The sequence below is a fragment of the Microtus pennsylvanicus genome, chromosome 17 (genome assembly GCF_037038515.1).
Source record: "Microtus pennsylvanicus isolate mMicPen1 chromosome 17, mMicPen1.hap1, whole genome shotgun sequence".
Taxonomy (NCBI): domain Eukaryota; kingdom Metazoa; phylum Chordata; class Mammalia; order Rodentia; family Cricetidae; genus Microtus; species Microtus pennsylvanicus.
This window is the reverse complement of record NC_134595.1, coordinates 28551862-28569947: the sequence shown is the minus strand read 5'-3', so window position 1 is coordinate 28569947 and position 18086 is coordinate 28551862. Positions and strand designations below refer to the sequence as shown.

Below are 18086 nucleotides of genomic sequence, written 5' to 3'. Positions count from 1 at the left end.
AAGTCCTGATTGGTTCCTCCTCCACTATATAATATAAGTCCTGATTGGTTCCTCCTCCACTATATGATATAAGTCCTGATTGGTTCCTCCTCCAACTCCACAGCCTATTCAAAGATTAGAGAGCCTGCTCCTCTAGCAGAGAACAAAACTCAGCACCAGGCACATGTTGGCTAGGCAGAACTGGGACCCTGTCTTCTCATACTTGGAAAAGGACTGCATGTTTGTCTAGTGTCCATAGTCCAGTTGACAGAACCTAGTGCAGGCCCCGTTGAGTTTCTATCCCCAGAGTCTATGGCTTTCAACTCTCAGCCTCCTGCTGCCCAGGGTCTGCTTGATGGCTGCTAGCATAGTTTCATTCTGAGTAAGAAATGAAGGTTATGTGCCTCCTACTGCTTCACACAGAACACAAACTGATGGAGGAGGGTCTATGTGTTACTTTCATTGGTTAATAAAGAAACTACCTTAGCCCTGATAGGACAGAAAATTAGGTAGGTGGAATAGACATAACAGAATGTTGGGAAGAAGGTAAGTGAGACAGTCGCCATGATTCTCCCACCTGAGACAGACGCAGGTTAAGATCATTCCTGGTAAGCCACTTCGTGGTGCTACACAGATTACTAAATATGGGTTAAAGCAAGATGTGAGAATTAGCCAATAAGAGGCTATAGATAACGGGCCAGGCAGTATTTAAAAGAATACAGTTTCCATGTAATTATTTCCGGGGTAAAGCTAGCCGGGTGGCGGGAAGCAGCCCGCTGCTCCTCCTCCTACGCTCCGCACCACTACAGAGTGGCACCCAACGTGGGGCTCGAACCCACGACCCTGAGATTAAGAGTCTCATGCTCTACCGACTGAGCTAGCCAGGCGGCCAGGAGCCAGGGAGGCAGGAAGCGGCCCACAGCTCCTACTACAACAAACCAGTTGTGGGATGAGCAGACATGCAAGTAGGGAAGGTAAACACTAGTGACTTACATTTGGCAGAGAGATTGTATCCTCCAAGAGGTGTGGGGTGGCCTTCCACAGCATCGAAGCCTGATGAAACCAGTACCACATCGGGGGCAAACTCATTTGCAATTGGCATGACCACCGTTCTGCAAAGGATAGGAGAAGGCATCACTAGGTCAGCGAAGGGCATGGCATATGGAAGACCAACAACTCCATTTTCTCCTCTAACCTCTCCTATTTAGTAAAATTCCCTATTAAAATCAGCAGAAGTATCAACTCTGAATTTAAAGATATTCAGAATTTAATGGGACAGACTCAGGAACGATTCTAGGTGGAACCCTGGCTGCCAATTCCTCTACTTCAGGGTGGCAGGACACATGCTATCTACATCAGAACTCCCAGGGAAAGCTCAGACAGAGAAAGGTAGAGTGGTATGGCCTTATGTGCTACTTCAGTTGGCTTAGTTCTGGTCAGTATGGAGAGGTTTATTAAAAATATACCAAGTTCAACCTCAGGTAACCGAAGCTCAGACATGTATTCGAAACCAAAGTTGGGCAGTTGTGGAGGGGTTGGCCTTCTGCTGTTCTGGAGGGTATACACAGTCTAGTGTCTCCTGGAATTGTTTGTCTCAGGATGAAGGGCCTTTCCAAGGCTACCCTGTACCTTGGGGCTCTGTGTACCACTGGTACAGTGCAGGACACATCCAGGTAGCCACAGATGAAGGCCAGCACACTTTATCCAAAAGTCTGGGCAAGAGGCCTTTTAGTCTTGGGGCCACATGGTCTTGGGCAATACAGATGTCTGTGATGTAAAAGCAGCAGCCACGGACAATGAAGAAAGATGCAAACACTGGTGGATTCCACACAGGAGCCATGGCTGTGAATATCTGCTCTGGAATCATTTGCATGGCTTATATCCTGCTCTTCAGAGCAGTACCTCAGCCTCAGACTACATAGCTGTCATTGTGACCCGCCGCAACACAAGCATACCAGACTATCATTTCATTGGTACAAAGCATTTAACCTGAGCATCTACCCACTGAACACACTGGCATTTGTCTAGAAACCTGCCACAGTGGTCAGGAGCAAGGAATCAGTCACAGGGTAGAGAACGCCATTGGGGCCTCTGGCTTCTGTGTCACTGGCATCATTGCATGGAGTGAACCTGTCTCCCCAGGAGCGCTCTGCAGGGCTCTCTTCTCTGGGAGTGTGAGACACTGAACTGACAAGATGGCTAGACTGGCAGTGGGTATCCACATCACACCAAGGAGACCACATCAATGAAAACATTGTCACAAAACCGTTGTTTTCAACAGAGTAATAGAACCCATCATGGTTTTGATAGGGGTTTTAAAGCCAAGTCATTTTTTTTTTCAAGTAAAACCATAGTTGTTTTGTGCCAAGTGTGGCACTTGCTAAGCACTGCAACAAGGGCATATGGTGGGTTTTGAAGTATAACTGAGCTATTTAATACCCAAAACCTGCCCCCCAAAAAGTTCTGCTAAAATCATTATTAAATGGAGCTCGCACCACAAGTACTGATGCTTACACTTGCTGTGTGTTATGGTCCAGAACCAAACCTAAGCCATTCCCCACGCTGGAGTCAAAGTGGTCCCATGTACACACTGGCAGCGGGTACCAGCAGACACAGTCTTTTTCCTAGGCTCACTATGAAATGTGCTGAAGCTAGGGTAACTGGTGACAGCCCTGAATGTGAGGGGTGTGTGTTAGAGGGTGTCTCCAGCAGTCATGTGTGATACCAAAGGTGTCTTTGCTCCTTGTTGGGACACGGCTTTTTTAGTTGGATACACCCTGCTGTCCAGTGGGATGTGCCTTCTACCCACCACCTTGCAGGAAAGAACCTTAAAGAATGTCCTTATTTAACTGGCGTTCAAAGTTAAATGGGAGACTGAGCTTACATTTTATCTCCCAAAATAAATTTTAAATCATCGACTTAGTTCCTGAAGTAGAAGATTCTTTTGTGTTTTTGTGTATATTTGTGTCTGTGAGTGAGAGATTAGGGGCAGGGAGGTGAAGTTTCCCAATATAACAGATCAATTTACTATCTTCCTGGAGGAAGTCAAAATGAACAGCTCTCTGAGAAGGGTGGAAATGTGATTATACTCATCCTTGGTGCAGGGAGGGAATGAAGACCCCTATAGGTCCTCAGAAGTGCCTAGGCGAGTGGTCCTATGTATGTAGTGTGATGAGTGTCTCTTCTATAGCTTAGGCATCCTTCATTACCAGTGTTGTCCTGCTTTCTAATCAACCACCCCACAGCCCGTGTATGTGGGCTCTCATTTACACACATGGTCCAGAGGACACATGCCTACTTCTGTCTGTGCTGTGGCTTGCTTGGTAAAAAGTAGGGCTGGTGCACCAGGCAGGGATGTAGGCTCACACTGCATCTCACAGAGAAACTGTTCATTGTCAGCCACACGGAAAGGCCATCACCTAATGTAGAGGCCCATAGCCATACATCCCATGTCTCATGAGAGGGCAGAATGCACACAGGGGGCATCTCTGAGATGCACACTAACTGCAGTCAGTGCCTCAAGAGCTAGGTTCCCACATGAGAGCAGGGGTTCCCAGCTCCATCTGGAGAGTCGGTGAACCTATTTCTCTAACTCAGTTCAGGCTGGTGGCTGCCACATCCTGGGGGTGGGTGGGCATTAAGCTCTGTGTCCCTTCATCCAGGGGTCAATGTTATGCAGCAAAGCTACCAAGGTCCACCTCGACACTCTGCTTTCACCCTCATCTCCTTTTGCTCACCCTGGCACTTCTATCCCCAATTCCCCACACCGACAACCTCTAATTCAAGAGCTTGCCTTTTCCTCCACAGGCCCCTCCATCACCTCCTCCCACTTACCTACAGCAGGAATTAAAACCCAGACTCTGTAGAGGGCAGACTCAGACTGTAAGCACTTGGGCTGATGGGAGGCTCTTCTGGCCTCAACTGGGTGGTCTGAGTTTCTCCCTGATTCCTGAGTTTCTTAGGAACCGGAGTAGAGTCCTTACTTTGCATTCTCTACTAATGCACCAAACATGTCTTTCCTGGATTACTAAATGCCAACTCAGACATTTTTTTCACAATGTTCCCAGTCAGAGCATTCTCTGCTACATACCCAAACACGCTCTTCTGAATCTCTGGCCTGGTGATGTTCAACCCCCTACAAGCAAATGCTGGAGGTCACATTGCCCACATTCATATTCACCCTAGTCCCACTCCCCCATCTCCCCCAATGCCATGGTTTGTCACTGTTTAACAAGGTAGTCCTGCCTTTCAGGCCTCTTTACATTTTGTTGGACTGGTTGATTCAAACATCCTGCCCACTTCATCCTGGGACCAGGTCTTTTCCCAGGCCGCAGCAGAAGACATATCACTTATTATTCACCAGGCACAAGCCCTCAACAGTCCTCCTGCCCCGGACTGAGGCATACAGGCAATTTCCTTGGGGATATCCTTTCCCCCACAAGGCCTGGCCTGGGCCTCACCTCTGGGGGCATCTGAGGGCCCTGATGGTTGGGAGCCATCAATCATTGCATCACAGAGCTTCGAGCTTTATCCCTGGTTCCTGTCTGGGGGCCAAGCAGGCAAGAGAGGCTGCTGGCTCACTAGACTTTCAATGCTGAGCTTTACGTTTCTGTTTCTTGATTTCTAAGACCACCACCACTGACTCTGCTAAAATTCTATCTAAGGAAGCAGTGGGATATCATCATGAACTGCAACTACCTTTTAAAAAGGTAGCTGATAGTTTAACCAAATATATTCACAGCAAGTCCTTGTCTCTCAGATATCAAGCCATTCAGAAGGCAGAGTGGTAACTATAGCAGATATCAGAGTGTGTACTCACAGGGACCTCGTGTGTCTTACCACACCACTCAGTTGTTTAGAAAAAGCAGCAACAGCGGCAGGTTGTACAACAGAATGAGGGTTCAAGGTCCACAGACAGGCAATAGGCTTTGTAGTTTGAGGCCAGTGAGAAATTAAGATGCCAGCAGAACACCAGCACCATCTTTGCTAAGCTTCCTGTGCCTCACATGACTGTTCCACTGCAGAGGCCAGGTACTGAGGACAGGTCCAGGACGTTAAGGACAGTGTATCACTCACTCTCTGCTTCCCAGCCCATAGTGCTCTGCCTGAGCTCCGCCAACTTCAAAGCTGTGTCTGGCTTGAGGCCTGGTTTGAATTATAGTTCTTTTCTCCTACAAGTGTCTGGGTCTGAGGAGAAAGTGCCGGTCACTTCTGGATCTCATTAGGGGCAATTTTCTTATCTTTTCTTCATCTGATGCTTGATCCCCTGAAAATGTGACCTGGCAGTAGAGGGCTCTGAAGAACAAGGTGCTGTCTTTGAGGCATGCCTTATCCCATGGGGCCCCAAAGGAGTAGACTGAAGAAGAAAGGGGGAAGGAGCCTCTGACCCTTCTTTCCCCACCTGATGCCCAGGGAACCATAAATTGTGAACTTCAAAGTACTACTTTACATTAAAATAAAAAAAAAGCAACCTGAAACAATTTCCCTTTTCAAAGCAATTGAAGCTTTAGAAGGCGCCATCAAAAAGGGATTATCATCCATATACTTTGCTAACTGTTAGGACAGATGTCAGGGTGACTAAGGAAGGAAGGCTCACCTCAAAGGCTGGACAGGCAGGTCAGACACTGCAGATACCTGGGCAGGGACAGCAGGGGTCAGACTTGGCCCCCGGATCACAGAACTGCAGGCATACTCAAGAAATGCCTTCAGTGAGCACAGTTCAGAAGGCAGAGAGCAAGGCCTGGGGGATGAGGGCCGGCCCAGTCACCGGCTGCAAGGACTGATGTGAGTGGAGGGTATCTGTTACTGTCATCAAGCGAATACCATCTTCTCTCTGTACCAGAGTCACCATGAAGCCTTCACAGGCCCTGACCTGCAAACGGCATCCACTCAGAAACAAAGGTCACTAACTGGGCAGTGATTTCTTCTCACACTATGGATAGACTATGTTTCCAGCGCTGTGCAGAGGGCATGACACACCCTGGTTCTCAGGTTTAGCTTTCACAGACTTCCTAGTGTTTGGGGGAAATTTGTAAGTGAGGCTGGCACAGATCAGTGGCGTGTAGAGACACCAGAAACAACCAAAGGGATCAGAGGTAAATGGCAGGTGGCAGTCAGCACAAAGCTTCTAAGGCCTGAGAGATCCTTGCCTGTAACTGGCCAACAGCTGAACAGCAGACCTTTGTAACTTCACCAACTGAGATTTGTCACTTCTAGTCTGGTCAACTCACACCCACTGGGTCAGGCCTTTACCATACTGGACCCTAACCACCTCTCCAATAGGAAATGGGACTGGGAACCTGTTTCAAAATGAGCAGATACTGAGAAGTGTTCTGAGTGTTTGGTACCACAGCTACAGAGCATAGGCAAGTCCACATACATTTTACAGATACAGCTCACCAACTAGTGACATACACACTTACATACATATGTGCTTATAATTCCAGAGATTCCACCACCACCACCACCACACACACACACACAGAGTCATATAGATAGTGCCCCTCAGGAACATACAGACACATGTACACATGTCTGCATGTAAGCATGTCTACATGCACATAAGACACATGATTGTACACATGTGCTTCATACGTACAGTGGTCAAGGCAGAGAAGACCCCTGGAGGTCTGATGATTCTATCACCCACAATACAAATAAATAAGTAAAAATGAATAAATAAAGTATTTTATGAGACTGAAGGCCCCTCGGGCCCATCCAGGCCCTGGAACCACTCCTGGGCTGTGGTTGACTTGAGTGGCGCCTCCTCATTGCACAGCAGTTAAGGAAAGCCACCATGGTGTAACAAGAGGAAAGTGACAGGCCAAGCCATCCACTATTGGCTGTATGAATGGCTTCAGTCTGGCCTGATGTAAATACAAAGAATTATGGACAATGAAAGTCAATGCTTTTTTAAAAAGCAACCACGTTGCAGCCAAGCTAAGGGGCCACAGCAGCACAAAAGATGTGATATAATGAGATGACTCTTCCCTGATACTCATACAAATAAAGGGGATCCTATTTCTCCTTTATTCATTTCCACTTGTTATACCTTCACAAAGGCTTTGTGGAAGAGTGAGCAGGAAATGAGATCTGAGATTTACACTTTCCAGCATAGCGGAAGTCTTACTCCACCCCCTACCGTCTCCTCATCTTATCACTGGGACCCAAACAGGCTCACATGAGAAGGGAGCTGGTGGCCTGGAGGGATGGCTCAGCCGTTAAAGGCTAGGCTCACAACCAAAAATATATGAGAAGGGAGCTGGTAACAGAAGTGAGACAGTTCAAAGTCAATCCCGGAGTCCCCACTCTGCGTGGCTGCCCCTGGACTCAGAAGGGCCAGTCTCTGTGACTGAACAGATGGGTACTCACCTGAAGGCTGCCAGGTACTCTGCATCTCCCATGGGGGGTTCGAGGCCTCCCGTGAAAGCCATGTTGACATTGAAACCCACGCCTGGCCCTGTGCCCACCTGTGGCCACAAGGAGAGAAACTGTTGTCAATGGCACTCTGAAAAGACCACCCGAGACAACTGACACTTGAATTAGGGTATGTTGGGATGACAGGCCCGTAGGAATATTCATGAGTCCTGTGTGCATGTGCTCACCAGTGAAGCCGGCCACTCCAGTACCAGGCACTAAGATCAGTGGAGCAGATTTTACAGGGCTGCAGCTGCTCACAGACCCTAAACTAGGAGGAACCACTGAGAGACACTTCTGAGGACCTGTGCATCATGTGTGCACAGAAGAGGCTCTATACTTTGGGACTGTCTTCGGAAGGTAGGCTCTATGTTCCTGGGACCACCAGGTAGTACCAAATGCCAGATGAACAAGGGGCATGAGTGTGCTGCCTAAGAATGCCTACTAAAGACAGCGGTTTGGAAAGGCATCACAAGGTACAGAGAAGGTACAGAGAAGCCGGTGTCCTGGAGGAGCAATATAACAACTCCTTATGTTTCCTTGCCCTGAACGGAACCAGAAATGATGTATAGATTCTCACTGAACATTGAACAAAATTCTGGTTCAAGGCATGCCCAGCATAATCTAGGGTAGCATTTTCTAGAATGGCAGTCTGGAGTGGCCTGCATCTGCCCTGCTCTCCAGATAGCTGTAGCACCTGGCTCTAAGCTGGCATGTCCCCCCCAGTTGTCCCCAAAATTTCACACACTCTACATACCTCATCTGGTGCTCCACTTCCCGGGAAGAAGTTCCCATCGTCATAGCGATGCAGGGACATGTAGAGAACATTCGGGTCATTGTAGAAGGCCTGCTGAGTCCCATTCCCATGGTGTACATCCTGAGAGACCAAGAGAACTGACTCAGGGAGGACCAGGCCTTGGGGTAACAGTTCCTACTTGGTGAACACCTTAGAATCTTAAGCCTGGTTTGCGTCTCATAGTAAGGTGCTAGGGGTGTCAGCAGCATCAAGAGATGCTGAAGTTTAGAGTCCGAGTTGGCAGGGTCTCTGTAACGCACACCAGAGTACATTCCTGACTTCAGAGAAGAGAATGGGGCTAGCTTCCAGCTGAATTGAGGCTGGGATTTCAAACCAAGCCATCTGATTCATCTTATGTGCCTGCCTCATTTACAGTGAGCCATTTCCGACTTCCATCAAGATAATTACCGATTATGGGTTGGCTACGTTCAGGCACATGTGAGGTATTTCTCATCGCATAGGGCATATGGAAGAAGAACTTAGGTGACAGACGGGTACCCAGGTCCCCATCTGGAAGTGAGCAGCTGTTTTCTTAAGACATGATACCTGTGTAACTGAGAACCAGAAAGCAAGAAAAAAAGGCAGCTTTGATTTCTGCCAGGCCTGTGGCCACTGTTGTGGGCCATGAGAATTGGTTCGCAGGACGGGCAGGCTGGGTGGCTCTGCACTGCATGGCTGTGAAAAGCTTTCTCTACAAGGTCATCTGTGCTCAGTGTAGGATGTGGATGTTCAACCACTCGAGAAGACAAGTGCCCCTTCTATCTTCACCAGGTCCCCGCTGAGAGGAGCAACCATGGCTAACACTGTGTACAGTAAGTCATAGTAGTGTCAATGTGTCACCATCATGCAGTTTAATGCAAAGTGTGGTCCTGGGGAGCGCGCCCTGGTCTATGTGGGTCACCTGCTGACTCAGCTCTTCCCAGCCTAACTGTCATACCTATGCTGACACTAACTGCATGGCACTTCTGTCTTTGCCCATATCTCTGCTTGTTCCCTGAGGAAGGGCCAGGTTGCAGGAGGGACAGGCTCACTGGTAACAGCCTTCCATGCCTTGGTGCTATTCTGGATCCAAGAGTTGACTTGTCTCCTGGTTTATGTTTTGTTGTTTTTGAAATTGGAAGGGCATGAAATCCAAATGACAACCCCACCTTATGTGGGCTTAAAGTATGTCAAGAGACACAGAATCAAAGTGTTTCTTTGTGCATGTGTCTTAGATCCACCGGCTTCTTACAGCTTTTCACATATTATGCAGAAATGCAGTGCAGGGTCATCCAACTTGTCCTGGGGCCACAGTGATGATCACAGGCCTGGTAGAAGCCCAGACTGCCTCTTCACCTGCTGCTCGGAGCTCATGACACCCAGGCACTTGACTAAGAAGGGGTGCTGACATGCATATCCCGATATCTGGCTACTTCTGACATTTGGCTTAGCTCTCAGAGAACCAGCAGCCATTCCAGACAGCTGGATTATGAGAAGCTGTGCTCGTTTGGGAAGACAGAGGCACAGTCACTTGTGTGAAGTGAGTCTCAGCTAGCATAAGGTGGGAAGCCAGGTTCATGTCCCCAGGTCAGAACACAGAGTCAGGCTTAAACATGACCTTCAAAGCTCCAGTCTCCTGAGAGGTCATACAGAAGACCAGCAATGGTGGCCTCCCTCAAATGTGTGTACTATCCTGGCAGGTTAGGCTAATGACTGGCAGGATCGGCTGGTCTCAGTCCTGAATCCACCTTCTAATGGGTTCAGGCTTTACTTCGCTGATTTCTGGGACCGTGTTCAGAAAGTTCAGTTTGTTCCCTGATTCCAAGTGTCAGTAGAGGTGAAGGCCCATGCTCAGTCAGGTCGTCCACTGGGGAAACAGGTGGGCATGCATGCTCTTTCCAGGCCTGCCTGGGCAGGAAGTCAGACACTCACCCAGTCCACAATGAGGATCTTGCTCACATTCAGCCTCTGCTGGAGAAGTTTGGCTGCAATTGCCACAGAGTTAAAATAGCAAAACCCCCTGCAAAGATGACGTCTAGTTACTGTTTTTATACAACTCATAGTAGAATATCAACAGTCTATGAGATTCTGGAGGGTCCAGGCGAAGGCCATTTGGTTCCTAACTGGGACCTTTAACTGGTGCTGGCGATTAACCAAGAGACATAGACACACAAGCCAAGTACATATACTACAGATCCACAGGTACATAAGCACATGTGTCACATAAGACCCACCTGCCAGACACACATACCACACTCAGAAATACATACTGAAGTATGAGCACACACACTATAGAAGACATCTTCCCACTATAGACAATCTCCCTACACCCCAGATATGTACACAGGCACACGTAAGTGTATACACTACAAGACACATATAACATACAGGTATATACAAACACACATGCACACACCACAAATATACAGACACAAATACGTACATCTACGTATATCAGATACACACATGCAAACACATACTGAAGACATACACAGACACTGTTAAAGGTTAATAATAGTTGTCAACTTGACAGGATATGAAATCATTTGGAGATAACTATTTGAGATTATCTAATTGGGTCAACCTCTGCAAGGCTATGAGGAATTATCATGCTTAGGTTAAAAAGGGTGGTAAAACCCATCATAAATGTGAATGGTACTATTCCCGTGGGCTAAGGACCTAACGCATCATCACACACATCTCTGGCACAGCTTCCCTGATGTCATAATTTCAACCACTTGAACCATCTTTCTTAAACTCAACAGGGGAGTCTTTGTGTCTATATTCCTCATCCAACTGCACGACTCTCAAATCACAGGTCTACCTCGCTGTGGGCAAGGGAGACAAAGTAACACAGCCTGGGTGATGTGCACAAAGCCACTCAGCTCCTCCCTGGGTCCTCAGATGCTCACCCAGCCCTGCCACCCATGATTTTTATCAGCCTCCTGTGTCCACTTACATGGGTGTGCTCTCCTCAGCATGGTGTCCTGGGGGGCGAACCACAGCAAAGCCATTCTGCAATGATAGCAGACAGTGGGAAACAGTGAGGAAAGGCATTTCATACCCCAAAGTCAGCACAAACACCAGTCATCAGATTCAGACTCCACAGGTTGATGCAGTTTCCATTATCATTGGTCCCATGACATGGATGGGAAATGGGGTTAGTTGGCTCCTTTGTTAAGGAGTCTGTACAGAAAGCCTGACCTGAGGACAGACAGTAGGCCCACTGGCTCTGTTTCTAAGTGCCAACAGTCGGGGTTGCAGCCACTGGCGGGGGTGTGGCCTAGGATCCCAGACAGTCTTGTTGCCTGTTGCTCACCAGCAGCCTTGTGGCAAACATGGATATAGATAAAAGAAAGCTGGGCATGCTAAACTCCAGCAGGAAGATCAGGAGCTTGAGGCCAGTCTCACCTACACTGTGAGCCGGAGCCTAGCTTGGCTAAATAAGAACTTGTTTTCCCATCATCCCCTAATAAAACAAAGTGCTCATATAGACTACTGCTGTGTCCATGCTATGCTTCAAGCAGGTCTTGGGCTCACCTCTGTCGCACACACAGCACCCAACTTTACTCCCGTCTATCAGAATAATCACGACAGAGCTGGCACTGGATGGCACGGCTGCACAGCCTACACCCCATCACTTATACTCTACAGAACCACTGGCACACCACTGGGGCTGCTGCTGTTAAAACACTCAACCAAGTCTGACTCTCTCCAGCCCCAGGAAGTGTTGGGCTGAGCACACAAAGGTCAGCCAAGGGGACTGGGTTGACAAGACAGGGCAGTGGTAAGGCCGAGAGGGAAAGACCCAAGACAGATGCCACCTTCTGACACTCATCACTGCAAACTTTGTTCTCATTCTTGTGCCTGCACTCTGTGCTGAGTTCCGGGCACTGGCTTCAGGAGTCTAACAAGCCTCTGATTCCACCTGCCTCTTGTATTGAGCAGACAACAGTATGTATGGTGCTGAGCAGCAGGCAAGCATGGAATGAAGATACAACAGCCCTGACAATGAGCACAAATGAATTCCCAAGGGGACGTTTCCCCATGAGCATCCTCATGGTAAGTTTCCACAAAGTGGACACCTTCCATCTTCAGGCCCACATCTTTTAGCATACCATCCTGAGTAGAGAAGACAGTGTGATGGTACTGAATGGGGCCATGTGTTGGCTAGCTACAGGAAGCCTCTCTGCACACTGTTCACTGTGAGCTGAGTCAGACTCTCTTTTCTTAGAGATATACTTTTTTCTTGTAAAGATGAGCAAAATTATGGGCCTTACAGCTTGAGATCTAAGACACTTCTCAAGAAGAATAATGCTTTTCACTTCTGGGAACAGGATAGACAGGAGGTGCCAGTGATGGGATTTGGACTTCACACGTGCCTGTCCCTATGCACAGGGACTTTGGACGGGATGGCATTTCTTATGAGATGAGTGGTAGGTAGCAGTAAGAGTTTAAAAAAAACAAAACAGGGGCTAGAGAGACAGTTCAGAGGTTAAGAGCACTGGCTGTTCTTCCAGAGGTCCTGCATTCAATTTTCAGCAACCATCTATAATGAGATATGGTACCCTCTTATGGTGTGCAGGCATACGTGCAGGCAGAACACTGCACATATAATAAAGTATATAAATCTTAAAAACACAACAAAGCATGATTTCTGTTAGGGTTAGGGATGCTGAGATCTAGGACCTTAACTTTCCAACCGCTGTCTGGCTCAGTAAACATCCTGGGGGTGAGACAACTACACAACAAACAGGCGGCTGCAGGGTCCACGCTGCACTGCCTTCAAGATTTGCCATGTGCCAACACTGGCACAGGTCAGAGAAGTTAGCTAGTCTCTAGTTTTCATGAAGACCACAAGGCACTCCCTTTTCAACCCTTGCTTACACAGGTCAGTGTCTCTCCACCAGTTTCACACTGTTGTAAGACAGATGTGAATCTAGATGCCATGCACTATGCCAGATGTTATTTTACAATCAGTACTCTGAAAATGTCTCATTTTTTAAATCTCACTTAGTTGATACTGAAGAGGGAGCTACATGAACAAAAGCTTTCTGGGCTCCTGAGCAACTGGGAAGGGGTAAAGGGATGCACAGATCCATCTCAGAATGTGAACTATACATTTTCATCAGCATGGAGCGTCTACATTATCCTGGACAGGAGCCAACTTGCACCAATCCTTTCCAGGCCCTCGCCAGCAGGAAAAGGACATTGGGCTGACCCTCCATGTGTCGCCCAGCTAGATCTATTGTGCTGACTGACCTTTAACTCTCCCGTGGCCACCTTGAAGACCAGCTCCACCACGCAGCCCACAGCCAGGCGGGCTGCCCCCGACGAGTGTACCTCATTCCATATGGTGTCGCTATCCACCTGTGAAAACAACACTCCTCGGTGAGCCAAATCCTGGGTCACTGTCACTGCCATCACACAGGGTTGTGCAGCCTGGATCCCCTAAAGCTCTGCCCCTGTGTTGTAGACTGGCCAGGGCAGACACAGCAACCCATATCAGGTACATTTCTTTGAGATGTGCTAAAACATTAAACACAGGAATAAGAATCAAGTGACCAGAAATACCATGTTCCATCCCCTCTGGGATATCCTTCTCCTTTCACCTGTTCCAACAGACCTGAAGCTGACAGTGAGGATCCTAGGCTACTTTTGAAATTGGAACTGGAGCTAAGAGTGTGTTAACAAGCAGAAAATGAAATGGAAGAGAAACTACAATCAGTGCTCTACTTTGTGTTAACTTTAACTGCACGCTCTTACTATGGGCTGAGAGTAATTAAATGGGACTAGGGCATGGGGCATAACAAAGAACCACCAGGTCTGTCCTGGGTGGCCAGAAGGTGGCTTGTTAGTTTCCACTTCAAACAGCAGCAGGCCAGCCAGTTCTCTACTGGCCTGGGCAAAGGAGACGGCATTACAGTTTTTTAAAGCTTACATTGGAATATGTGTGTGTACATGGGTATGAACACATGAAAGTAAATTCTTGTGGAGGTCAGAGGACAACTTAAAGGAGTCAGTTCCCTCCTTTCACTACATAAATCTCAGGGATTAAACTTGTTTGTTAGGCTTGGCAGCAAGAATCCTTACCTGCAGAGCCATCTTGCAGGCCCAGGAGGATATATTTTTAAGGTTTGGCTAGTAGGGAACAAGACAAGGCACTCCTACTACTGGGTCTACAGGAAAGCCCAAAGCAGAGTCTAGGCAGGGATTAGAGGGCTGCAATGTCAGGGCACAGAACAACTGTCAATGTATGTGTGCCCTGTGAGGATACATGGGGCCTGGACCAGATACACTGAGATTTAGGCCTTGCCAGGGAGTTATGGCCTGAGTGAGAGTTGCTTGGCTAAGAAGTTAAAGCTGTTTAACTTCTTAAATCTGAGGTTTGCCAGATCCTCACATACACCATCTCTGAGCACTCAAAGAAGCTGGAAATCCAGACCCACAAGCACCTCTCTTCATCTCCATCTGGGCCTTCCACGCCATCCTAACTGACAGACACCGATCACCAGTGGGAGGAGCAACCCTTTTCAGCTTTTCCACAAGCTTCACTCTCAGAGACAGACCACCTAAAACTCCTTTGTACGGGTTTAGACTTCACTGACAGGGGTACTTAGCCCTGGCTATGTTCTTTAAAGAGCTCCCAAATGCCAAAGGATGACCTGCTGGGAGGCATCACTATTCAAAAAGTTGAGACAGTGGCTTGTGGTCCTATGAAGACCAGCTTCGGCTGGAGAATCAAATCATTATCAGCTCATTATAATATCAAAGGTGACAGTGCAGGAGACAGTCCATCAGTCCAGGGGGCAGCAGTGTCCTGGGCAGTTCAAGTCAAGTCAAAGGCTATGCATAAGCTCAGTGATCATTTCCTTCCCACGTGTGAGGAGGGAGCCTGGCTTTAGACCTGGGCTAAGACTTGGGGAAGGGACTATGCATGTCATTCACCTGATCTTCCAGGGCTTTCTGTAGACTGTACGCTTCTGGACATTAGAGGTAAGTGTCGTAGTCTGGCCAAGCCCTCTTCTTCACAGAGGAAGGGGTGAACCCTTGGACAATCCCCACTACAGTAGCCAAGGTTGCAAAGACTTGACAAGACTTCCCTGCTACTTTCTTCCAGTGTCTGTCCAGCTGCTTCCCTTGAAGTGGTACCGAGGGGCAGCACTGTTTAGTCAGGGTGGTGATGCGAATGTGGAATGGGAGCTATAGAAAAGCGCTTTACAGCAAGGATAGACATAGGTGAAATGGAAACACAGATGCATCTGGGAAATGAAAACTGAATAACAATAATGGAGCATGTGGCAAATTTGGGTGAGTCCTGGGAATCAGGAGGCTCAAGTGGGAGGGTAGGTCCTAGGCAGGGCTGGGACAGGAGCAGGGAAAGTCAAGAACACAGGTCCTTACTAGTTTGGAATTTACAATAATGAGGTGAACAAATGCAGGAGTGTTTTCATTTGGTTTGAAAAAATGGTTGAAACTATTTTCAAACCTTAACAGAGCTAAAAAAGGAGTTTTCAACTCTGAAAGAACTATTACAAGAAGGAAATGGCAATGGAAAGCTGCTTCCAGGGACAGAGGGCCTGCCTTTGGGTGCCTGCTCCCCATCCTACACACCCTACACAGTTCTCCCATTGCTCTGACACACAGGTGGGTTGGCCCTAGAAGGAAAACTTAGTCTACTCAGGCCAGAGCCTGTAGGCCTTCTTCCTGCCTCAGAACCTATGCGAAAGACCTGAAAATCCCAACTCCCCTTTCCAGGCTGGGCTTCATTGGCTCCACTTACATCTGTGCAGTGTGTCTGCATCTGGCATGCCTGTTGCACCTCAGATCTGGGGCTAGTGGTGCAGGAGACTGCCCAGGTTTGCCCCTAGATCCAAGCTTGCATTTAGTTTTCATTTGCAAATTATAAATGCTGCCTTGCACAGGGCTCTCTGGCTGCAGGGCAGTGCAAATCCAAATCTTTTCAAGTCGGGCCAAAAATTTGCCCCGAATTAAGAGATTGCAGCCTATTTACAATACAAAACAAAGTAACTCCAGGAGGGCTTGGTGGTGGTATGAATAGATGCCATCGATTCTCTTTCTGACGGGACAATTTTCAAAGCAGCGATTTCTGTAAAGACTCAGGAAGAAAACAATTTTGTTTCATTTCCATAACAGAATCCAGACCTCAGCTTCACCCCAGGATCTGTGATCAAACATGGTACAGGTTTGGCCTGGACAACTCTGGCCCAACACACAGTGGTGCAGTGGGATTCAAAGGGTCAGAAGATCAGAAAGGAGGGTTGGTCCCGTTCTTGCATCCCAGAGGACAGGAATACAGCAGAACCTCTATCTCCCGAGGCCAGTGTGGCGACAGAGACTAAGGGCTGTCTGTGCAGTTGGAGTAGACACTTTGATGGCCAGTTCTTTGCCACTTGTGTGTCCCAGTCTGTTTCCCAAGTGATGAGTTGCTCTTTTCACCTGGCTACAGAAATGGCTATCAACCACAAAGCAGAGAATGTCACCTGATTCATGGGCATGTCACAGAGAACTCTATCTGGAGTACAAGTTAGTAAGTGGTGCAGAACAAGCCCACTCTGCCCCAAGAAGCCTCTGTGGCCTGTGCTATTGAGGATGTTCCAAGGCAGTCTACACATAAGGTGCACAAGAACTGAGGATTAGCAGGGCTCCAGATGCATTGTCAGACAACCTTCCCCTCAAAAAGGTGCCTGAATTTGGTGAAAAAAAAAAAGAAAAAAAAAAGCTCCCAGCTCTCAGTTCCTTTGAAGCCCCACATGGCCCCGCCTGTCCCGTAGTACTGTTTATGGAAAACACCTGGCAGCCATTACCCACTCGAGAGAGCAAGGCAATGATTTCTGTGACCACTGGGGCTCTGAGAACAAACAGGACATTATTTACACATTAAAGAAATACTTACCCCAACACCACCACAAGGGAGCCTGACAAACACGGAGGTCAGCGAGCCTGTGGGGAGAAGATGAGGGTCAGATCAGGGTAGCACTGGATCCGTGAGTGCATAGTCCTTAGAGCGTGCTGTGGATCCCAGGACAAGATGGTTCTTGTCCCACTGGCTCCCCTGCAAGGCTCCACCACTAGGCAACAAGTACAAGGAGAGTGGCTCTGCCAGAGCCTGAGAGGGAGCAGGCTTTCATGGTTAGACAGCCACAGGAGTGGGGGTGGGCCTCCCAGGAGACCTGCACAATCCAGACATCATGCTGCCTTGAGAACCTGTGGACAGGGAAGCTTGTGTATACCTGATAGTATTCCTGCTAAAGCACAAAACCTCTTCCATAAGTGCTGGAAGATCTTGGAGTTAGGAGAGGTTCGATGTATCTACATGTCTGGCTGAAGGTCCAAGTATGGATCTCAGTAAATTAGCCCATTCCTGGCCTGTTACTCGGGGGCACTGGGCCACTATGGGCAATGCAGGAATAAGGCCATACCTGCATATTCCTTGCCACTATCAGTCCTCCCAATTCATGTTGAGGAAACAGCACTGTTGTGGCCTCCATTTCCTACTGTTTCTTGAAGGCTAGGACTCTTGGGTCCTACTGAGGCCACCTTCTTATCACCCCTGCCTTTCTGCCTCAAACAGCTAAGCATTCATAGCATAGGTCCAGGGGTTGGTCCTTATTTGCACATACAAATAAGGGAGGCAGAACAGGGAGATTAAATACATCTTTCCTTCAGTGACAGGTGGGCAGCAGGTAAAAATGCTCTAAACTTTGCATACACAGGTTCTTACAGCAGAGTGAAATCTTGGGCAGATATGTAGGGGAGTTATATAGGGAAGCAACATGTCAAATCAGTGTCTTAAATGGTAGCTATCCTTTCCAGAGATGACATCCATTCAGGGAATGGGGACAGGGTAGGTAGGGAAAGTCTGGGCCTTTGGGAAAAGGCTGGGAAGGAAGGA

At 48.1% G+C, this 18086-nt stretch overlaps 1 protein-coding gene across 10 annotated transcripts in view; it reads right to left on the bottom strand.

Moving 5' to 3' along the window:
• Nucleotides 1-18086, bottom strand: part of Hdac4 (histone deacetylase 4) — a 263727-nt gene that overhangs the window by 17797 nt on the left and 227844 nt on the right. For all 10 annotated transcript variants that reach the window (XM_075952184.1, XM_075952183.1, XM_075952187.1 and 7 more), the window contains 7 exons: nucleotides 17088-17134; nucleotides 13433-13540; nucleotides 11130-11185; nucleotides 10103-10190; nucleotides 8153-8272; nucleotides 7351-7448; nucleotides 973-1091 (listed from right to left, as the gene is read on the bottom strand). In XM_075952184.1, coding sequence (XP_075808299.1) covers nucleotides 973-1091; nucleotides 7351-7448; nucleotides 8153-8272; nucleotides 10103-10190; nucleotides 11130-11185; nucleotides 13433-13540; nucleotides 17088-17134 — 636 coding nt within the window. The remainder of the gene's footprint in view (nucleotides 1-972; nucleotides 1092-7350; nucleotides 7449-8152; nucleotides 8273-10102; nucleotides 10191-11129; nucleotides 11186-13432; nucleotides 13541-17087; nucleotides 17135-18086) is intronic.